The sequence below is a fragment of the Vombatus ursinus genome, unplaced genomic scaffold (assembly GCF_900497805.2).
Source record: "Vombatus ursinus unplaced genomic scaffold, bare-nosed wombat genome assembly UNPS02009062.1, whole genome shotgun sequence".
Taxonomy (NCBI): domain Eukaryota; kingdom Metazoa; phylum Chordata; class Mammalia; order Diprotodontia; family Vombatidae; genus Vombatus; species Vombatus ursinus.
The window spans coordinates 1084654-1109218 of record NW_020948840.1 but is presented as its reverse complement, the minus strand read 5'-3'; the positions used below and the strand labels follow the sequence as shown (position 1 = coordinate 1109218).

At 40.1% G+C, this 24565-nt stretch overlaps 1 protein-coding gene across 1 annotated transcript; it reads right to left on the bottom strand.

The window, feature by feature from the left end:
• Nucleotides 1-11399: 11399 nt before the first annotated feature.
• Nucleotides 11400-22627, bottom strand: RRM2 (ribonucleotide reductase regulatory subunit M2). The gene is made up of 10 exons (XM_027850586.1): nucleotides 22423-22627; nucleotides 21827-21901; nucleotides 21291-21449; nucleotides 20530-20646; nucleotides 20050-20183; nucleotides 17337-17431; nucleotides 16576-16709; nucleotides 12443-12547; nucleotides 12221-12334; nucleotides 11400-12127 (listed from the first exon to the last, which is right to left on the bottom strand). The coding sequence occupies exons 1-10, from the start codon at nucleotides 22519-22521 to the stop codon at nucleotides 11975-11977; spliced, it is 1185 nt and encodes a 394-aa protein (XP_027706387.1). The 5' UTR covers nucleotides 22522-22627; the 3' UTR covers nucleotides 11400-11974.
• Between the last annotated feature and the right edge of the window lie 1938 nt (nucleotides 22628-24565).

Below are 24565 nucleotides of genomic sequence, written 5' to 3'. Positions count from 1 at the left end.
ATATACATATACATATACATATACATATACATATACATATACATATATACTGATTTAATGAGCTCTCCCTTTAGGAGCAAGACAACTCAGCCCAGCTGATAGAATCCCAGCTCTCACCCAAAAGGAAATTCCCCAAAGTCCCTAGTATAGCAATCTGAATATAGGAACATAATAGAGACTGCCAGCTCCTCTCATGTCAGTCTTTCACTCACTTCAGAGTCCTGAAGAGAAGTGAGAGTTGTACACCTTCTCTCACAAAGATGGAAGCCAGAAAAGCCAGGATCTGTCTTCTCTTTCTCAGCAACTCACACAGATACAGAGGTATTGGTAATCAAACTCCACTAATGAGGAAAGCATCCCATACAATTGACCTTTTGGACCAAGGGTTACACCAGAGTTGGCTACTCCTTGGATATGGGCTAACAGTTTGGTTCAAAGCCTAATTCCACCACTGACTAACTCCATGACCTTGGTCAAGTCCTTTCCCTTCTCTGAGCTTCAGTTTCCTCATTTGTAAAGTGAGGGGTTGGACTGGGTAATCCCTAGGGTCTCCTTCAGCTCTAAATCTCTTGACATTATGGTCAACGCATATTTCTCAACAGAAAGGAGCTACACCTCAATTTGGCTTCATCTCAAAAATCTCCCCCTGCTGGTTAAACATTGAACAACATTAGGTCAGGTAAACACAGAGGGCAGAGAAATAGATTTAATTAGCAGGTGATTACTGAGCATCCACAACCCCCAGAGCTCTCTTTAAGGGATTTGGAAGATGCAAAATCATAGAATCCCAGAATCTCAGAGGTTTAGGGGACCTAAGAAACCATGAATTACAATACGACCTTCTTCCCTTGCCCCATTGCCTCCCCCTCATTTTGCAGAAGAGGAAACTGGGGAAACTGAGGCAGGCAATGTTACTTGCCCAAGACCAAACAACACTAGTCACTGGTAGAGCCATGTTTTTTTTTTTTTTACAACACTTTAAGATTTTTGAAGTGGTTTCATCACAAAAAACCCTTTGACATAGTTGAGGTTTACCATCCCCATATGTGTTGGGAACATTATCTGTCTTGTAGGCTAAGCTAATTTTCCCTCAAAGGCAAGGAAGCTGTGGTTGAGAATTGATTAGTCCAAAGAGTTAAGTATTCCCTAGGGCATAAAAGGGCAGCCCAGGGGGAATCTGTATCGAGCTGAACTCCTCTTTTACTTTTGCTGAATATATCTTCCATGCTATAGTTAAGTAAACCTCATTTTATTAACTCATTTCATTCTAATCCCAAAACCGAAACACCAAATGGGTCTGAATCAGATCTGACTACAAAATACTAGATTACAGATGAGGAAACTGAGGCCCAGGAAGATGATATAACTTACCCACTATCACAGAGCTAGGAATCAGCAGAGACAAGACTAAAAGACAGCCCCCCCTCACTTCACAGGTGAAGAAACTGAGGCACAGGAAGGAAAAATTACTTGTACAACCTCACACCACAAATTAGAAGCAGGGCCAGGATAGAACCCAGGTTATCTGATTCAAATGCCATTGCTCTTTTATGACCTAGTTGTCTGTCTGTGTGCCTTAGCTCTACTACTAGCCTTTGCATCCCAAGAGGGCAGGGGTCATGGCTTGTAATCCTTCTGTCCCCTTCAGAACCTGATACGGTCATGCTCATAGTCTTAGCAAATGTGTGCACTGAATTGTCACTACAGGGAACGCTCGGTGGCTCAGTGGATATAGCACCAGCCCTAGAGTCAGGAGGATCTGAGTTCAAATCCAGCCTCACACACTTACTAGCTGTGTGACCCTGGGCAGGTCACCTAACCCTAATTGCCTCAAAAATAAAATAAAAGAATTGTCACTATATTATACTATCTCATTGAATTTCCCCTATATCATAATATCTCACACAAATCTATTGTCTCACTTTCTCTAAATGTAACAGGAAAAAGTAAGAATCAAGAGTGCTGGGTTTGAATCTGGATCACCTCCATTATCAAAGGAAGACTTTAGGGGAGGGACAGTGAAGCACCTGGAGATAAAAGCTGACCTTGACTCTTGATATAAGTTTAACATGCCTAAAAATCCTCCATTTCCATAACAGTTCCCATAACAACTGGCCAGGAAGGTGGAAATGGATGTGACTACATATGTGGCAACAAAACCAAAGGTGTAATTTTCAGTAACAGCAATTGAAACTGAAAATAATGATTAGTCCTCCAGCCAGCCTGCTGACTGCTTTGCTTCACGCCCAGCACTTGGCATAATATATCAGTACCCTTCCAAAGGGAAATTACCTTTTGTTTTGATTCTGCTTGAGAATTCCTTTAATAGCATTGCAGGGATCCCTGTCGGGAGGGAGGCAGAATAGACATTTAGAAGGAAAGCATCCCTCCCAGCACACTGCTGCCCTGGTGTAGGGCTAGTGATGAAATGAGACTTTAGCAGCTGCAGCTTGTCAGGAGCTCAGTTTTATTACAGCGTCAGTGGCTACTTGCTCCAATTCAATCAAAGAGAAGGGAACGAAAGGCTCACTTTCTTGGTAAACATCTACAAATCAATTCCTGTTTACCCATTTCTGTGTTGTTTTGGGCAAGTTGGTTTTTTTTTTTAATTTCTTTAAATCAAAGCCCTTGAACTAAAGAGATGAGCCAAACACCAGTCTTACATCTTCTCCCATGTATCATAAGTCCTGTGATATCTCAAGGTAGAGTTGGATATGGTGGGAAAGAAGGTAGTTCTTTCATTTGTTCTAAGGGTTCTTTTGAAATGACTTGCCCAGGGTCACCCGACCAGCACAAACAGAGCCTTTCTAGTTAGAGTGTTGGGCAGTAGAAAGTATTCTTAGAATCAGAAGTACTGAGGAAGTCCCAACTCCACTACTTACTGGCTGGTAGACCATGGTCAAGTGAAGCATTACTGGCCCCAACTTAGTCTCCTCCCTTCTAATGCCTGTGCACCATAACTCCTGCCCTCTTATTGGAGAACTTCAGTATACATGCTGATGTTCCCTCACATACCATAACTTCCCAGTTCTTCAACCAGCTCAGCTCCCATGACCTAAATCTCCCACTGCACCCAGTTCCTCAGACCATTAACCCTCTTTTGACTAAACTCTCTTAATAATAGTAGCTAACATTTATATGGTACTTTAAAATTTGTAAGGAAAATTTGTGAATTTTCCTCATGATAACCTTGTGAAGTGCTGTTATTATTCCCATTTTATAAATGAGGAAACTGAGGATAAGAAAGGTCAAATGACTTGCCCAGAGTAACACAGCTACTAGATATCAGATGGAGGATTTGAACTCAAGTCTTCCTGACTCCAGATCCTACACCTAGTAGTGTTGAGCCCTGTTCTAAAATGGGCTCTCACTGCTTTAAGGCAATCCTTTTTCTTAATTCTCTACCTCACTCACCACAACCATTATTCCAAATCTTTTCTCTCTTCAAGACTCTGTACAACACCTTCACCCAGCACTCTCTCATCTAAGGACCCACATAAGAGGATCCCTATTCTCCCCCTCTCCTTGTTTCACATCTCTCCTGATATCATTTCCCTTTACTTCAGTCCCAGATGAAGAGGTGGCTCTTCTCCCTACCAAAATCAGTTCTTTTATGTACACTCTTGGTCCCATCCCCTCTTTTCTTCTTTGACAGATTTCTTCCTCTACTTTCTCCACTCTCTTTAATCTCTCCCTATCTACTAGTTCCTTCCTTGGTGTCTACAAATGCCTAAGTTTCTCCCATCCCATCATCAAATTCTACTATCCCCTCTAGCTACCATTTTGTATCTCTCTTCTCCTCAGCTAAAATTCATTTAAAAAAGTCTATACTCAATGCTTGACACTTGCCAAGCCCTATTAATGATCTTTTAATTACCAAATCTAATGGTCTTGGTACTTATTTTTTCTTGACTTCTGCAGCCTTTGATACTGTTAAATGTCTCTCCTGGATACCCTCTCCTGTCACTAATCCCCTCTCCCTCCTGACTAACCGTTCCTTCTCTGTCTACTGGATCTACATTGATGTCAGCCTCAAGGCTTTGTCCTGGGCCCTTTTTCTTGCCCTTCTATACTACCTCACTAATTTTCATAATGCTCTTGGGGATTCAATCATTACCTCTCTGCGATTCTCAGATCTACAAATCTAGCCCTAGGGTCTCTCCAGAGCTTCAGTCCCATATCACTAATTATCTATTAGACATTTCAAAATTGATATACTGAAGACCTCTTTAACTCAATGTCTCAAATTGATCTTTCCCCCCAAAACTTTCCCCTCTTCCAAACTTCCCTATCGCTGTTGACAACACTGAGCAGGGAGCAAGCCTTAGATTAATGGTCTGGGCCCTCACCCCTAACAATAAAGCGATAAAGTGTTCCAGCAGGAACACTTGGCAACATATGAAAAATCATAGATGGAAATTTGGGGCTGCCTCTCTCCTGATAAGCCCCGTGAGAGAGTAAAACACTCAGGTTCTACAGTATAGAGCTGCTCTCCACCAGGAGATGGCCTAAAGCTGATGGTGCATGGGGAGAAGGCTTCTTGTGGCTAGATGGGGATGATGGTTCTCTGTCCTTCTTTGTGGACTACCACGAAATCCCCTCTCCTTGATTACCGCTGGTGTCAGTGTGCGCATGTGTCCCACTATGCCATTGGGCTGGACTGCCCAGTCATTCCCACTCCAGTAACCTCTCTTGCAAGGCTAATAAACCCTTGTGGTGGTCGGCCTTTCCAGGTGTCTCTCCTTCCTTGAGGAATCCAAACCTAGTGGCAAATTTAGCCAGCCCAGACACCATCCTTCCAGTCAGACACCCATGCTCACAAACTTAATGTCATCTTTGACTCTCGACTTTCACTCATGCCACGGAACCCATTAGTTGCCAAATCTTGTTGCTTCTATCTCCACAATATCTTTTGCAGAAGTCCCCTTCTCTCTACTCACACACTACCCTAATTCAAATCCTCATCACCTCTCAGACTATTGTGAAATTCTAATTGGTGTACCTGCCTCAAGTCTTTCCCCAATTCAATCTGTCCTCCACCTTGCCCCTGAAGTGATTTTCCTAAAGTGTAGGAAAACCATATCACCCCTCCCCTCCTCTCCATCTTAAACTCTAACAGTTCCCTATTACTTCTAGGATAAAAGTCCTCTCTGTGGCTCTTCCCAACCTGTCCTCTTCCTATCCTTCCAACTTTTTTGCATGTTATTCCCATCCAAGTATTCAAGGATACAACTACACAAGCCTACTTGTTCCTCACACAAATTCTCCACCAATACCTTTGCTTTGGCTGCCCCCATACCTGGAAGGCTTACCCCACCCTTACCTCTACCGTTTAGAACCCGTGGCTTTCTTCAAGACTTAGCTTAAGGGGCAGTTAGGTGGCACAGTAGATAGAGAACCAGCCCTGAAGTCAGCAGGACCTGAGTTCAAATTTGATCTCAGACACTGAGCTGTGTGACCGACAAGTCTCTTAATTCCATTTGCCTCTCAAAAAAAAGAGATTTGGGTTAAGTACCACATTCCACAGGAAGCCTTTCCTGGTAGTGCCTTCCCTACTTAAGTTATCTTGTATCTACTTTGAATATATCTTGTGCATACAAGTGTGTTGTCTCTCCCCCACCTCCATTAGGGTGTAAGATTCTTGAAGACTTTTCACTTTTGTCTTTGAATCTCCAGTACTTACCCCAGTGCCTGGCATATGTAAAGGCTCCTGAGGAAACTGGGACTGCAAATTACTTCATTGAGTTTCAGTTTCCTCATTTGTAAAACTGGAATAAAAATTCCTGCCCTAACTACTTACTGCACAAGACAGACTTCTGTGAGGATCAAAATAGATAGCGAATATAATTTATTAGGCACTGGCTATATGCCTGACCAACCAGTGGATTGATTGCTTAAGGGGAGAGTAGAAGTCAAAGAACAGAGCAGTCCATCCAGTGTCTAAAGTACTTCCCAGTAGCACAAAAAAATGGCTTGCCCAGGGGAGCCCTTTGACAAATGACAAGAATTCTAAAGCTTGATCTATTTTATCCAGTTTGAAGATAACAGCAGAAACAAATCTGAATGCCCCAGAGTGAGACATGAATAGAAATCGGTTTTTCAAAGTGGTTTTCATGGGGGTCATATCACCAAGGAATCAAAAACAGCCCCCCACTTTGGGAGTCAGGCTGTTTGGGGAACAGCCAATACTACCCCACCCTGGTGTCAGGACCTTGTGAGTCCAGCCAGAACAGTCAGGCAACACAGGATGCCTTATCAGAAAGGAAAAAGTCCGCAAGGCTTCCTGACACTCTGCACTGATAACTGTGCATGATTCACTTCCCAGGGAGGAGGTAACTGGTGACAAGCCCCACTGAAACAGCAAAGAGGCTGTATCAGCAGCTAGGGGTTCCACAGGTAAGGTTAACATGACTGTTAATGACAAACTCGAGTTTTTAAGGATAGATCCAAAAAAGGGTGGAAAAAATACAGGAATCACTGGCATTTCTAAAGTGATTTCAAGTTTACAAAGCACCTACTTATCACAAACCCCAGTGCAGTGGGGAATATAAATATTATCATCTCCATTTTAGTGAGGAGAGTTCCCTTGGTCTTAATTTCCCATCAGTTAATTTAGGGAGTTGTGATGACTCATAAAGCCTCAATCCTTAGAGAAATTCACAATTATATAGCTAGTAAGTAGCATTGTTCAGACTAGAACTCAGACCTCCTGAGACCTAGCGTAGGGAAACTTCTCCTGTAACACTCAGACAATAAACACTATCTTTTTCACCAATGAAAACTAAACACTCCTCTATTCCTCCTGAATACTTGGCCCTGAAAAAAAGCTCCTGTGCATTTAACAAACAATACTTCTTTTTTTTTTTTTGAAGTAACCAAGTTCATTCATTTGGGAGCCTGTCTGTTATTATCCCACCCAAGGAACGTTGACTAGGGGAACAGAAACCAATTACTACTCACTGTTTAACATTCTAAAGGTTCTCTCTCTACAAACATATTAACATTAAAAATTGTGCTGATGTGCAGGTGCCCAATAACAGCCAGGAGCCTTTGAACAAAAAGCCAGACTCCTGTAGATCCTGGTTGAAGGCTGTAGGGCCACAATTTGGGGGCAACTCAGTGTGTGCTGCTGTGTTACCTCCCACTGTTGGCAATTTTGGAGAGAATATGGCTTAGTAGAGTGTGCTGGACCTGGGGTCAGGAAGACCTTGGTTCACAATGCTACCTTTGATACTTGTTAGCTGTGTGTCCACAGGAAAATCAGGTCTCATCTGTAAAATGAACAGGTTGGACTACACAGCCTTGAAGGTCCCTTCCAGTTCTAAATCTATTATCCTAAACAATGTACAATTTACCACCATTCCTTCAGGAATCTTGAGGAAATCCCAAGGGTTCTGCATCTTTTTTTTCTTTTCTTTTCTATTTGTTGATGCTGTGATACCAACTGCTGATAATCAAAAAACAGGTTCCCTTTTTTCTTCATAAGGCAAAATACTCAGTATTTTTAAAGGCCTGGAAGCTACTAGGTTTTTTCTATTCAGGGCTTCTCTTCCAAAAGGCCTCTTTGCCCCTCCGTGCAATCTAGCACAAGATCCCATTTCAAATCAGGAATGCTCTCTGCCAGTCACAGGGATTTTTGTTTTCCAATTTGTTTGTTAAGAAACCTCAGACACAATGAAATCTCTTAGCTGAACTGACTTTCTAAGGTGCCAAATTAGTCTCTGCTAAAAAGCAGTTCTGGAAGAGAACTGTTTTTCCCTCTGACTCCATTGTGCATATTCTTTCAGATAGATCTCTCTTCTCTTCACAAAATGGCCCAACCTCAGGGCCTATACAAAGATGGAAACACCAATCAATACGCCTAAGGAATATTTACTGGCTTGAAGGGACCTTGGAGTTCATTCAGTGAAACCCCTTTTTACTGAGGATTTCAGAAGGGAAGTAGCTTGTCCCAGATCACAGCCGGTAAATGGCAGAGCCTAAAATCAAAAGCCGGATCTTCTGGCTTCAAATCTTCAAAAAGCACTAGATTTATCCTTTTTGTTGTCCTTTTTGAGAGCTTTGTAACTTTGGACAAGTTGTTTCAAGTTTGGACTATGTACTGCACTGGGTTATTATGCTGTCAGAGCTTTGTAAACCCTTAAAATCCTACAGAAACAGTTTAGCCTAAAATGAAAAGCCCAAGTCCCTGACCCAGGAAGCACCTCAAATTTTTCAGGGCTGCAGGGCAAGGTTTATAAATTAAGCCATACTGGTCATTAACACCTCAAACTTTTTTTTTCATTCAACCCTTACCTACTATTGGAGTACACAATGATAATTCCTGCCTCCAGGGACTTTATCCTGTAACCAAGCGCAGGGGCTTGGGGCAAATAGGTAGAATGAACTCTAGATTTGGACCCATAAGATCTGAGTTAAAATCCCAGCTCCGTCACATACTATGTGACCTTGAACAAATTACTCTCTCTTCTTTGGAGTTCAGCTCCCTGCCTAAGTCTGTAGTGAGGAGGCTTGGACTAGGTGATTACTCAATTCCAAATCCGGTATATGGTAGTATAAATTTAGTGGAACAGATAGAATGAAAGTACCAAGTCCACATACGAGCTGTTGAGCTCCTCTTCTAGAAATTTAGAAGAGTTTTAAATGTAGGTTTTTGTCATGTCCAACTCTCCATGACTCTATCTGGGGTTTTCATGACAAAGATACTGGAGTGGTTTGCCATTTCCTTAACCATCTCATTTTGCAGATGAGAAACTGAGGCAGACTGGGTTAAGTGACTTACCCAGGGTCACATAGCTAGTAAGGGTGTAAGGTCAAATTTGAACTCAGGCCCTCCTGACTCCAAAGCTGGCACTCTACTTCACCACCTAGCTGCCACTTGGTAGGGCTCATCATATTTTCACTTACACAGTAAGTCTGAATATGACACAGTATGTTTTGTCCTATGAATAGGACAAAAGTAGAAAATGTTTGAGCTCAGAAGCATCTATAGGCTTATCCAGGATCGCATAGAAAGGCTGTTTCCAGGCACAGTGCACCTGAAATGAAACAGAAGCAGGGGGAAACGTCCAAAATCCAACCTGTCTTCATTCAAGCTTTCATTTGTTAGTGTCACTGTTGCAAAAACATGACCCAAAATAACTCATCAAGCACCAACACAAACATGGGAGGAACGTGAAGACTAGTAATGTCTTGAAGTCGAAGGGGATGGTCAAGACCCTAGTATTTCAGATTTAATGGTTACCTAGCATTTTATTAGCCAGACTTCTCAGAGAGCTGTGTACAAGCAATAGTTTCACTACCTATAAAAGTTCCTCTTTATAGGGAAAACCAATGTAGATTTACAATTGATATAACTAGATGTTTGTGTTTTTTAACATCTTGCATCCTTTCATACAAATCTGGCCTCAGACATTTGACACTTACTAGCTGTGTGACCTTGGGCAAGTCACTTAATTCCATTGCCTACAAAAAACAACTTTCTACATAAATCTTGCATCCTTTGTATAAACTGTACACATATTCTTACTAGTTACTGCTTATGGTTATTCATATGACCATTGAATGTGATCTGCCATTTGGAAAATGACTTGGTGTTCCATAACAAACCCCAGTTCATCACAATCCCTTCAAGGCAGAGGAGCCACAAATGAAAACGACTAGGATGACAGTCCTCTGCACTAAAGACTTTCCCTCTCCGTCATAAGGTAGCTGTCCCTAGAGATATTAATAACAAGCGACTTATCATAACATTTCTAGTCAACTTTGCTAAGACCTAGGCAAGACTAGTTGATAAAGAATCTTGATTTAGAGGCAAAATATCCTAATATATAATGAAGGGGGAGGAAACATTGCCCATGGAGAACTGAGCTTAAGCAGGTAATGACACAATGCATAGAACAAAGGACCTCAAGTCATAAAATCTGAATTCAAATCCCACCCCTTACAATTATAATGATGTGTGGTTCTGGGCAAATCATTTAACCTCTGTATCTCAGTTTCCTCATTTATCAAAGAGGGATAACAGTACTTACCTTCAGAGTACATGTTTGTTAAAACACTAAAGAAATGCCAGTTATTACTATAACCCTAGCTACTTCTAGGAAACATGTGGCTCAACACTGATTAGCATCTTGGGATGATTCAGCAAACCCAGGTCCCTTAGTCCTCAGGGCAGTTGCCCACTTCTCGTCCCTTGCAAGGCTACTGCCCTCTCTTCTCCTTGACGATGAGGGGTCCTTTCAGACTGTCACAACCCCTCTATCCTTGAGGCAGAGTACACCAAGAATTTCTTCCCTGACCCACAGGCATTCATCTCCAACATCCACTCCAACTACTTGGCCAACGGAGTGCTACACTAGAAATACTGATAGAATTCATCTGGTTCAGGCCCACCTTGCCAGACAAGATACCAAACCACATCCTAGTCATTCCTTGTTTAACTTATTCAACGTCTTCACCTATCTTAGCAAGCCACACTTAAGAGTAGTCACATCTACTACCCAACCCTGTGCACTTAACAGGTTTTAAAATAAACCTATAAATATTACAAAGACCCTAACTTTTCATCCCCACAAATTTAAAACTACTACCCAAATTCTTAGGTGGCACATTGCAAATACCCTCCCCCTCACCTTGTCATTTCAAAAGCAAAACTTTAATTCTAGCTAGAAAATATCCAACTGTGGCAATATCAATTTAGTCTCCATCACTTAACAGCCTAAGTATTTCAATTCTTCACCTTGTTAGTAGTCACTAGCTAAATATATAAATTTAAGTTCATTAAGGAAAATAAAGCCTAAATTTTGTGTTAAGGTAAAGTAGTATCTCAGGCTCAATTTGTTTCTAATAGATCTTTGGACATCTGTCTCCTCACTTGTAAAATTAGAGGTTATCTAGGTCCCTTTTAGCTCTAAGATTTTAGAATTTCTGAAGTCTTAGACACTCGTCTTTTTAATCTGATATTGAATCTTCAGCATTCCATGTAATTGGTTGTATGTAATTGGTAACTAACTAGGCAACTCCAACACTAAAATAAAGAGAAGGCAACTGGACTTGCATCAGTTTCCAGGAGAGAATTCCCTAATCTTCAAGTTCCCCATATCAACAAAATCACAGATCTCATTTTCTCCTATTGATGCAGCATCCTCTGGTAATGTCCTCTTCAGACGTCTAATTGCGTAACAGAATGATCCTGGGTTCTTGAAGTATATAGCAGCAGAATAAATTGTAGCATATGCTACAGTTAGGAGGGCATAAAGGCAATCATCTATTTTTCAAGAGCTCGGCCTAAGTTCTCAAAGACTCTTCAGCCCATTGTCCATGGAGCAATGATTTTTGCAGCCACAGTGACTCCCACAGAGGGGTTACAATCTTGCATCATGGAGAACAGCCACAAGTAAAATCACAATCCTTTATGTAGGAGTAGCACGAAACAATGACAATCTAGTAACTCAAGATTTTCACCTTTCAATAGTACAAATGTGGTTTTTTTTAATTTTTATGTAAAGTGCCAGCTTTATGTACAAACTATTTAAAAAAGAAAAAAGTAAACTTTTAAAACCTGCTTTGCAGCAAGCAGTGAGGCTGCCATTTTTCCAACTATGTATGGATCTGCCTAGAAACCAAGGGTTTAATCTGTTGCATTAAACTAGCTTAAGGGGTCTCCCCATTCTAAAGCCAAAATGGCTAAGACATTCAAGCTACAGATCAGTCTTCTTGCTAAAGCATTAACACTTTCATTTTCAGATCTTTCACAAAAATCCAAGTAGCTTATGTCAAGTACCACCACATCCTAAGCAACATCACCGGCAAACATTAAACAAGATTTTTCTGAGGTAGCTACACAACAGTCTCAAATGCCAATAATGGCCATTTCTTAGTACAGTCATTTCACCGTGTAGCATTAAAAGTAACTGACTTTCCCGGTGGAAAAAAAAAAAAACAGCTAAGTAATAGCATGTCTTCAGTTCATCTAGAAGTCTGCATCCAAGGTAAAAGAATTCTCAGTTGGACTTGACATCACTCCCATTCTCTGATATTCTCCTACTCTCTTCTCAAAGAAGTTGGTTTTCCCTTCCAATGAGATATTCTCCATAAAATCAAATGGATTTTCTGCTCTAAAAATCTGAAAGGCACAAAGTTCAAATCAATATAAATCCAGACCAACCATCCTTGTGTACCGTATTTAGCGCAACAAAAAATATTTAAAATACCTTACCTTGTTAAAACCTAGTTCCAACATAAGTCTGTCTGCTACAAATTCAATGTACTGTTTCATTAAAGTGCAATTCATTCCAATCAACTTTACAGGCAAAGCTTCAGTCAAAAACTCCTATAGAGAAAAAAGAAAAAAACTATGTTAGCGTTTTATTAGTAGAGATACAACCTAAAAATGATTTACATTTTGAAACAAAAGTGAGAAAATAGTCGTATTACCTACCTGTTCTATTCTAACAGCATTGATGATAATTTCTTTTACTTTTTCCTCTGAAGGCTTGTGTACCAGGTGTTTGAACATTAAGCAGGCAAAATCACAGTGTAAACCCTAAAACAATATTGGAAAGGATATTTATAAAATAATCATTGAGCCAACAAATTTTTCTGTCAGTTAAGATTTAGAGTACAAAAATTACTTTACTGCCTTTGTTCTATTCTATTAGGTACATTTCCACAGAAGCCTATTTTGATATCTCCCCAAGGCATGGACTTGCCTCTGGGTAGGTTCTCTGACAATGCCAAAACAAGTTTTGGAAAAGTCTACACCACACTGGAAAGGTTTGGAGTACCGTTCTCGTAACAGACTGTCCACTAAAGATCATCAGCCCAGCTAACTCTAGAGAGGCTCATCACTGACATGAAATTAACTCTTTGGCCAAACAAAGCAACACATGAAACAGGTCAAAATTAAGTGACTCAGTTCCCCCATGGTCTCTTTCTGCTTTGGCAGAAGTTATGGTAGAATGGGATAATAGGGCAGAGGGTGCCCTATTTTTAGGCTACATATTAACATTAACTGTTAATAGGTACTCCTAGTGTGAGATTCTAGTTCACTGAACAAGTGGACACACCACTGGGAGAAATTAAGTATCATATATAGTCTCAATTTAAATGAAATAAGATAAGGAAATTGCAATTTAAGAAAAGGATTCCCTTCAGAAAGACAAAGAAAGGAGTTGGTGGAGTTGGTTTCATGGAACACTTGGTCACTCACTGCAATACTCATGATACCCTTAAAAAGAACTCCACAGAAATGACTGCTTATGTACCCATAGCTTATGATAACCTTAAAAGACCACCATGAAACAATAGTGTTTATGTACTAATAGCTGGTGTAGAGGACAAGGAGGTAGGGAAATTCTACAAAAACCTTTACAGGTTCATAAAAATAAAACTGGATTTGATAAGGCCGTTACAAATTAAACATGTAGTTTAATACTCAGTGACTTCAATGAAAATATGGACATAAAAGATGGTGGAAAATGGCTCAGAATCAAGATATCAAGGCTTGATTGATCAGAAGCATCAAACCTATATTTACTTTAACTGAATAGGGTAGCACTCACTGGATACATCTACATCCAAGTTCATTTTTTCACTAACAATGAAATTTCTCTTGACAGGCAACAACTAGCTATTAATATGGGTGTCATTTCTAAATTGTCTTTATTCAATTAACTTTTTGGATTAAAAAATTAAATTGATACCAAGTTAGAATATGACTTGTATTAAAAATAGGTTTAACCTGACTAAACAAAGAGAAAAACAGGAAATAAAGGGACAGATACATGACATTATCATTTCCTAAGGAAATTTAACAATGTAATACATTCACAAAGCCAAAAGAAAACCAGAAATTGCCTCAATCAATGAATACTTCATCTCCCTTTCAAGCAGAGCTTTAGCAGTAAGGGCAATGAGTTAAAAACACTAGTTTAGGGGCAGCTAGGTGCCACAATGGATAGAGCTCTGGCCTTGGAGTCAGGAGGATCTGAGTTCAAATCCGACCTCACACACTTGACACTTACTATCTATTTGACTCCGGGCAAGTCACTTAACCCCATTGCCTAGCAAAACAACAACAACAACAACAAAAATACTAGTTTAAAACTGATTTTCAGTCTAACTATCCACAAAGGAAAAAACAGGTGCATAAAGAATGCCTGTCATCTACTGATATCCATTTGGATGGACAGCCATACAGGTGGTCCATAAGAACATATATCCTGGACAAATGTTAAAGATAATAAACTAGATCTAGAACTTAATAAGAAAAGGGAAAGCTGGATGCATTTGGAAAATTGTGATGACTTTTCAATGACCCTAAGCTTTTGCCTAAAAACAAAATCACACTTTTGAACATTGAGTCTTCTGGCAATACTTTAGTGCTGATTATCATTAAATACCACAATTTCAGAATAATCAAAAATCACAGGTCACAGGTTTATAGGATCACATATTGTAAACTCAAAGACCTTAGAGAATCCCTTCTTAGACTGTAAGCTCCCTAATAGCAGAGACTGGTTTTGGGGGTTTTTTTTAGGGGGTATGAGAGGCTTTCTTTGTGTACTTTCAAGTGCACAGTACCTAGCTTATAGTAGATACCTAATAAATGCTTGCTTGTTGTTAGGAAACTGAGGCACAGAGGGGTAAAATAACTTGCTTAAGGTCATAAATTGTAAGTAGCTGAGCTGGAATCTGGATCTAGGTCCCCTAGCTAATAAATTCAGTGCTCTTTTCCACTGTTATCTATTGCCTCTATTCAAAGGGCAAGTGATTGTCACTTGCTTAAGGTAATTTTTAATGGCAGAGCCAGGATTTGGGCCCAGGCCCTCTGATTTCATAGTATTCTTTCCACTAAAACACATTAAATAGATGACCATAAGATGAGGGGGGAAAAGTCTTACAGTTAGAACAAAATAGGGGAACAGCCTCTGAATGTATGTGTGTGTACACAAGCTTTAACTTTTTTTGGTCTGGATCTAAGTTTATTGGTATAGGAAATTCCCTCCACCATTATAGATTTGTAACTCTTCTGCTTTTTGAAAGTTGCCTAGAGACACTGAGAAATTCAGTGACTTTCAGGGGCAGCTAGGTGGCACAGTGGATAGAGCACCGACCCTGGATTCAGGAGGACCTGAGTTCAAATCCAGCCTCAGATACATAACACTTACTAGCTGTGTGACCCTGGGCAAGTCAATTAATCCCATTGCCTAGCCAAAAAAAAAAAAAAGAAAGAAATTAAGTGATTTTCCCAGGGTAACATAGTATCCATCTTATTACAGATCCTCCAATGATAAGAAATATTTTGGGGGCTATTAATATCAGTCCCAGAAATGCCTTTTTTTAACTGCTCATTGTAGTAGGTAAACAACTGCATCACTCAAAAGCTCATGATGATCTTCAAGGTCTATAAAACTGATTTAAAGGCTTTGTAACTTAATGCTTCATTCATTTACTGAATATGAAGATTGCACTTTTAAGGAGAGTAAGGTTTGTCACATTTCCTACATACCAATCAAAATGAAAGAGTCAAGCTAGATTTCTTTATCAGCTCCCAGAACTCTATCCCTGACTGCCTAAATAAACTAATTGTAAGAGTTCCGCCAAAATGACACACCTTGACCTCACTAGACAATCCATTTCTCATGGCCTTAGGCCCACTTGAGCAGAAAAAGCCACCCAAAACATAATCATTTCATTTAATATGCCATCATTCAATTCAAAAAGCATTCTACCATTATCAAATCAATCTAAATGCACTCATTAGAGATACTAGAACCAATCAAACTTTCTTTAACAATTTCAACAACACTGAAAAGAAAACCAAGAATTTACAGAACATTGGGAATCAAGGTCAAAGTTCTGTAGTCAGGAACTTGGATTGGCAGGGGGAAAGAATAAAAGTCACACTGCAACCTCAGTCAGTTCAATTCAGCATACATTTATTAAGTGGCTACTACCTGTAAGGCATTCTATTGAGCATTATAACTGTAATCTGAATTTAACCAGCTGCACTGGTTGGGCCAATAACTTCTAACCTATGAGAATGTCCACTATTTTATAATGTTAAAAAAAAATAACAAAACACCTAACTCAATCCTTTTTCTTTCCCCATTAACAATATACATTGTACCATTAGTGTCAATATAGAACAATGCTTCTGTATAAAATTCTAAAATCCACTAGATTGAGTAATTATTTCAAAAAGTGAATTCACTGGTATCATATTACATTCAACCTTCACTCAGGCAGAGAAAAGGAGTAAAGACATTACTGAAGGGGGGCAGAGTGGTGTGGTAGAAGAGGAGGATTGACTGGAGGAACAGAGGGCGTGGCTTCAAATCCCACATCTAATGCTTTCCACTTATGTTATCTTGAGCAAGTCACAACCTCCCTTGGCCTCTACAGAGTAAGAGGGGTTGGAGTAGATGGTCTGATGTCTCTTCAAGTTCTAAATCTATGACCCTACAACTCCTCAAGTACTTAAGTCACATGGATAACTTTCATTTAGTTAACCCAATCAGAGTTACGGAGATACACATTGAATTGTCCATAGTTTGTTTATACATTTACCTCATCTCTACTAATAAGTTCATTGGAAAAAGTTAATCCAGGCATTAAACCTCGTTTCTTGAGCCAGAATATGGATGCAAAAGAACCAGAAAAGAAGATTCCTTCAACAGCTGCAAAAGCTACAACACGTTCGCCTGTTTAAAAAAAAACAAAGTAAACGTTCCATTAACATCTAATGTTTCTAAATCTCAAAAGGCATAGATAAAAAAAAGATACTTTTGTCCATTTTATGCAATCTTAAGAATTATGAGCAAGATCTGTATCATTTAAATAGGAAGCACTATCTAGTCAAGATAACAATTCAACATAAACCAGTACATCAAAATTAGGATCAATAAAAGCTGTTACGCAAACCTAAAAATAGTGATAACTAACAGAACCCTCCATTCATTTCCTATAGCTATAAACATGTCACATTTTCACACAGCTAAGAATGATGGGAAGTCTAGTTTCCAAAGGACAAGATACCTACTACAGCAATAGCTGTTTCCTCTCTGCAGACAAACAAACCACTAATATGACTTAGCGTAGAGAAATGGGCACTGTGCTTGGCAGTTAAGAAATTCTAGCTCAAATACTATTCAATATGACTTTTGCTAAATCGTTCCATTTCTCCATTTGTAAAAAGGTATTAGAATTATGAGAATTACATTATATTAGAATTACCTATTTCACACACAGTATTGTTTTAGAAAAAATTTCCGATAAACTGTAAAATGCCAAATGTAATTATCTTAGTTAAGTTCCTCAAATATATTTACCATATGTTGCTTCTCTGTCCCCAATCCATCGCAAGGCCCAGTCAGCTTTCTTTTTAACACAAGGTAGTGTTTCAATGGCATTGAAGAGAAATTCCCTAAGAAATTGGTGTAACATTAAGAATCAAAATCATCTTTCTTCAAATTACAAGCCTCAATAAAGAGGGACAGCAAATGACATTGAGCTGAGAAATGATAATGTAAACCTTAATATGCTAAAACAATAAGAGTAACAGCTAGCATTTATATAGTACTTTAAGATTTGCAAAGTGCTTGACAAATACTTTCTCATTTTGTCCTTATGACAATCCTATAAGATAATAGTTATAAGGCACTTAGCAGTGTCTGACACATAGGCCACCCACCCCCCTGCATATGGATAAGCAAACTGAGGCAGAGAGTATGTGACTTGCCCAGAGTCACAGAGCTAGTTAGTATCTGGAACTGTATTTGAACTTGGGTCGTACTGATTCCAGCTCCAGCACTCTCTATCCACTGTACCACCTAGCTGCCTCCAGCTATTATTAAGAGGCAAGAGAAAAGTATATATAGTGGATAGTGAGAATACCTGGGCTCAAGGCCTGCCTCTGACATATATACTGCCTGTATGACCCTAGGTTAAGTCACTAACTTCTCAGAGCTCTAGGCAGCTCTCTTAAGCCTTTAAATTGCAGAAAAGGTGCCCACCTGAACTGAGAGTTTATCTTTACCTGGGAGGTTCTCTATACAAATGAAATCACAGGTCCAGTTCCTAACCCTATTGAGAAGCAGTGTGAGATAATCTCAGAGTTTGGAGGAATTCAAGTCCCACCATAAATACAAAGGTGGCTATGTGAACCTCTTCTCAATGTCTTACCAAAGGTTATTTTATGTTACATGAAGCCAATTCACATTTTAAGAGCAGATCATTTAAACCCAAAAGCTTTCATAGGCCTTTGCTTCTTATCTCTCATTAAAGCAATTTAACGATATCTTGTGCATACATTTTCAGACTAGCAGTAAATACAAAACAGATTTTAAATCATAGCTAAAAAAAAAAAGCCTACCTCGTTGTGAAGATAAAGAGAAATAACAAAGTTATACTATTGTTTATTCTTGCCCTACAGACCCCAGGTCCCTCAGAATTTTAATAGTCAACAGCTTTAACTTATTCTAGTATCTGTAGAATATTTTTTCATATACATATAGGATCATATATTTACAGGTAGAAGGGACCTTAGAGGCTGTGGACAGTCCAACCTCCTCATTTTACAGATGAGGAAACTGAGGCAAAGAGAGGTTAAATGATATGCCCAGGATTACACAGCAAGTGTCTGTAGCAGGATTTGAACCTAGATCCAGTGTCCCATTCACTACTAGGCAGTGGGAGACAGAGAGAAGATAGGGAGAAGAGATAGTCACAGAGAGAAAACCAATATCCAACCCTGGTTAGTGTTTACTGTACCACAGTTCCTCTCTAACTGAGTTGCCCTTAATTTCCCTATTTTTATAAAACAGAGAATACCATTCCCTCAGGCTCCCAAACGACATCTCAGTCTTAAACTATACCTGTCATTTTCTTCCTTTGTAATGTCCTTCATAATTGTCCCTTTCCATTCATTCCCCACTCTACTGCTATAGTTCAGACCCTCACACAATATGGTAAAAAGGACATTGGACCATATCAATGAAAAACAGCTTTCCCCTGTACTAGTGTGTGACCTTGAGCAGATAACAACTTCTTTGCATTTCAATTTCCTAAGTTGTAAATCAAGACATTTTACCCAGCCAACTTCATAGGTCTTGTGAGGATCTAAAATAAGATGACACATATAAAAGTTCTTTGAACTGCTACCTTACTAGCCCCTGTTGGCCCTTAATTTTTCCTTAGTCTAAATTCAACCTACTACCCCCATACCTGTGGTTCTATAGTCTTTTAGGAAGATCTAAGTTTAAACTTATGGCCATTAAGGTGCTCAATTGCTTGACCCTTACTTTACATATTCTACTCTCCATTCAAAGTACGCTGTTTTCTCAATTCCATGCCTTTATTTTTCCTGCACATCCACATACCCTACCTTTAAAATCCAACTTAATGGTTACCTTCCCAGATTGCTCATCAGAAGTAGCTTTGGTCTTTTTAGCTCCTGCAAGCACTTTACTATATAATTTGAGTCAGCATATGATATCTATATCTATATATATATATATATACCTGATCTTCCTACTGATTATAAACCCCTTGAGGACAGAAACCACATACTACTCATTTTTATCTCCCCTACAATACCTAGTCTTTAAAGTAATATCCTTAATTTATTTGCTGAAGAAATGATTGAACTAGTAATCAAGAGACTTTGTCTCAGCTTTGCTTCTAGCTAGGTGTTACCTTAGGGAAATTACTCCTTCTCAGTTTTATCTGTAAAATGAGAAGATTGGACTACTATTGTTCATAGACTAGACTTTAAGATCCCTTTAATCTCAAAAAGATAATTATTCAGTCTATTTTTAAATAGACATCTAATAAAAACCAAATATATAGAAGGAAAAAACACATTTTTTTGCTCTCTCTCATAATCTGGAAGCAATTATGAACTCTTGCATATATTACTGATTCTTAGGCATCTGCTCATTCTAGTTTAAAATATTAAAATCTTTATGTCCAACTAGATATTTAAATACAGTTAATGATATTATCAAGTCCCAAAAATCAAGTATATAGCTAGCAAATACTAACCTTTCTTTGAAGTCCTTAATATAAGTGTCAATAAGGAGACTATACATTTCAGAATGTATGTTTTCCATAGCAATTTGAAAGCCATAGAAACAGCGAGCTTCGGTTATCTGTACTTCTTGGCTGAACCGCTCCACCTAGTGGACAAACATGGAGATTAAACACTAAGTAGACTGCAACCTACCCAACTAGCCAGATACTAACTTGAGTATTTGACTTGCAGCTAGTTAGGAATCAGTCATGAGACCAAGACGAAATTCCAGGGCTCTTATTTTGGAGTCGGTATTAAAGCCTAAACCCACCTACAACAGTTGGCAAAAATCTTTACAGATTGTGAAAAATTCTCATTTTCTGAATAAAGACTTTACCTGTCTTCATGCTACTTTATAAGGAAATTAGGACAATATGCTGAAAACCGAAAAGGCCTTTCTTCTATGGTTATATTTTTTAAGCTAACAGACTAGATGCTTCCCATAAACTTACCAAATTTTCATTTACTATGCCATCACTTGCTGCAAAGAAAGCCAACACATGAGATATGAAGTATTTTTCGTCAGGCTTCAGTGATTCCCAGTGCTTAATATCCTTAGAGAGATCCACCTGAACGAAGTTCAAAAGTTTAGTTTCAGGACAAAAGAAACTTAAGCTTCCCTTAGGGAGGTCTGTAAGATTTTTCTTTTTTCCTCAGATGCATAGTTGTAACAACTAACACCCATTCTAGTATATTTGTATCTTCATTTCCTAAGACAGTACATTATAACTAGCAGGTAGGGAACAAGTCCAGACTTGTGATTGGCATACTGGCAGTATGGAATCAGTGCTTCTTCCTTGTCATTTATAAAAAATGGCCAGAAAGGTTGATAGGTTATTAAATGATTTGCAGTCACTCAGCTAGTTTTTCAGGGGCAGGACCGAAACCCCAGACTTCTTTCCTCAATCCCAGCCCTCTACTGGGTCACAATAAAACGCAACAAAGGACTTTCAGTGCCATGAGAAGTTTAAATAAGACCATGCCAAAAAAAAAAATTAAAATAAATAAATAAGGCCATGCTTGCCCTAAAGAAATCTACAGTACTAGAGCAAAAATTTCAAAATAGCTATAATGGGATAAAATGAATGCAAGTCTCTACTTCTAAAAATGAAGTTGAAGGGATCCTTTTTCTGATAAAGGGCTACTGAAATACAAGTTAAAGTTTAAAAGGCCCTTCCCAACAATCCTGACAGCTGGGGTAGGGAAGTCTTACCTCCTCAGCTGTCCAGAAGGAGGCCTCTGCTTTCTTATACATTTGCCAAATGTCATGGTACTGAATGGGGAAAATGACAAAGCGCCTGGGATTCTCTTTTAGGAGTGGTTCATCTTCCTTGCTGGGAAGGGCTGGCCCACTGGGTACTTTAGCTTTTACCTACATAAAATGGAAAATAAAAAAAAATAAAAAAAAGTTCCATGAAAAAGCTTTCATAGGAAGAAGAGGAGAGGGAAAAGGGAGGGTGGGGGGGGAGAAAAGAGGGGGAAGGGGTGGAATTTGAATGGGAATAGAGGGGGAGCATCAAGGCGGGAAAAAGGAGAGGGAGGAGAGAAGAGGCGGGGAAAGGAAGGAGGTGGGGCGGAGAGGGGAGCCCGGATTGGGTAACCAGGAAACAGCTGCTCCGAGACAAAGAAGAATTTGGCGCCAATACCGAATTCCACCGGCTTCAGTTTCTACTGACCCCACACCCTCCACTTCAACTCAGGGCTTGTTGTCCCCCCAGCCCCAACCCCCAGCAGCCAAGGACAATTCACCGGCTCTGAGGGCTCCTGGAAAATCTTTCTCGCCGTCTTGCTGGCCAGGATGCGGGTGCTATTCGAGGAGGGAGGCTGGAAAAGAAGCAAGCACAGGCGTACCCCGTGAGCCAGGGGTCAAGGAGGGGTGTCGGCCCCTGCCCCCACCTCTGGCCTTGGCTGTTCGCTCACTGGTCCTTCTCCTGGACCCCGGCCCCCCCAGGGCTCGCCTGCGATTAGGCGGACGTTCAGACAGACACACACACACATTTACACACGCGCGCACCACCGGTCTCTCCTTGTCATGCACACACTTCATTCATTCAATAAACGTTTATTAAGCGCCTACCCTCTGCCAGGCACTGTGCTATGGGCTGGGGATAAAGAAAAAAAGGCAAAAGGCGCACCACACACACACACGCACGCGCGCGAGCCACCGGGTTCTCCTGGTCATGCACACACTTCATTCATTCAATAAACGTTTATTAAGAGCCTGCTATGTCCCAGGCACTGTGCTAAGTGCTGAGGATTTTTAAAAAAGGCAAGAGGAGCACCCCTCACACACACACACACACACACACACACACACACACACACACCCCACGCACACCACTCACCGTATTCTCCTTGTCTGCAAGCTTGAGCGCCTTTAGAGGTGAAAGGTGAGGTTGCTGCTGGTCGGTGACTGGGGAGAGCGGGGCGCGGGAGGACAGCATGGCGGCAGCTGGAGAGCGGACGGTTTAAGCGCGAGCAGGGAGGTAGCAGAAGACGAGTTGGCCCGAAGCAGGTGGGACAGACGTTCCCTGACAGGTCTGAGCTGAAGCATTCAAAGCGACCGGCGCGCTTCTCCGACCGGCCTTATATCGCGTTGGAACTTGGCGCCATATTCCCTTGCAGACCAATCAACGGTGGAGGGCGAACCCATTCGCCGTCCTCTCATTGGCCCTGGGGCTGGATAAACCCACCCCCTCCAGTTGCCATTGGTTGGAAGGGTCGCGCGGGAGATTCGAGAGAGGCTGGGGAGGGGCCGCGTGCGCTTTCCCGGGCCTTTGAACTGACTGGGAGGACTTTCGGCCGTATCCTAGCGACCCGGACCGGACGTCAGAGATGCCGGGGCATTTAATTGAACCTAAGAACTGCCAAACCCAGAAAATCGCTGCCTTCTTTGGGCGGAAAAAAAGTGTCCTCTATTAAACCCCAGTGACCGGTGCCCCTTCCACACCCATACTTGACAATAAAAGTCGAAACTATATTAAGATTCCCGATAAATGAGGACGGGAGGAAAAAAAATAAAAGAGAGTTTTGTTTTTTTGGATTTTTGTTTTGTTTGTTTTTTCTCCAAAAGTAGCAACTAAAAATCCAAGTGGTCTTCGCTTATGTCTGGAGAAACTTCCGTTTCCCGGTTGAGGAATTTTCCGTGAATTGCAGCTGCAGAGTAAAGCAATACTGCGGCTTTCAGTTAGGAAATAGTCAGCTTTTTAAGACATTCATGAAGTAGAATGAGTCTGAAGTCAGAAATCTTGGGTTAGAAACCTCCAGGATCAACTTTGTTTTCTGCGTGACCTGGAGCAAGTTACTGCTTTTTTCTAGGTTAATCCTGTTTTCTAGATCTGAGAAACTGGTAAAGTGGAAGGAGGTTGAGCCTAATGAGTCTCTAAATTCCCGCCAGGTTCTAAATCCTACTAAACCGCAGTATGACAGATAGACAAACACACACACACACACACACACCCTTCAAAACTTTTTCTTACACCTTGTCATTCTGGAGTGGCAAAAAATTTCTCAATAGAATTTCTGAAAATGCCAGTAAACCATGCCAAGTGAAACACAGAGTAAGAAAGTGATTTTGAAATTATTTTACAATGAACGTTATCTGGCATAGAGACCTTGAGATGACCTTGAATCTGATACTTACCTGATAAGTCACAAAATTCAAATTAGTCTTGGAAATCTAGAGTGAGAAAGTCGGATTTCTACTTTTTTCCTCTTAGATTCATAGATTTAGAGTTGAAAAGGAATTACTTCTCCCTTCTTCCACCCTACCCCAGACTAGAACCCATATGTTTCTTTGAAATAAATCAGTAGATGCAGTTTGAAAATGTAATGTCAATTTGTATTTGTCAGACTAACACAGTGCTGCCTCTTGAACCGTATACTCCAGTCTCCATTCATATTTAAGGGATGGGGGGGAGGGGGAGTGGAATTAGATTCATTGCATTATTGGAACCCAGCAAAAGCTACTGAAGATAATTCCTAAGGATTGTTAAATTATCATTATTAATGTATTTAATGTAGAGTACCAATTCAAGAAGCTGTACAAAACAGACTGCAATTTGTATTTTTTTCCACATTGAAGACAAAGGGTGTGGTAGGAAGGGAAGGAAGGACAAACCTTGTTTTTTTGTGTGGTTTTTATGATTCATAGAATAGTTAGTACATAGTTAGTACCTTACCTTGCAAGCTAAAAAAACCCAGGCAGGACATAGAGTAAATATAAGCCAAAACTATGAGAAACTCCAGATGTGGGGAAAAAATAAAAAAGACAAAACCTCATTTAACTTAAAGACCTCACATATTCAGACTTTCTCAGCATTGTCTAAGTCTTCACCCCTTGACCTCTAGGTCAATATACTTTAAAAAAAAACAACTTCTTAGATAACTTCTTTTAAAGAACTACCTTCTCTCAGTTCTATCAATTGTCCCAATTATAAAACAAGGCTATACAGACTTTCCTCCTGTCTTCTGATTCTGGAAAAGAGA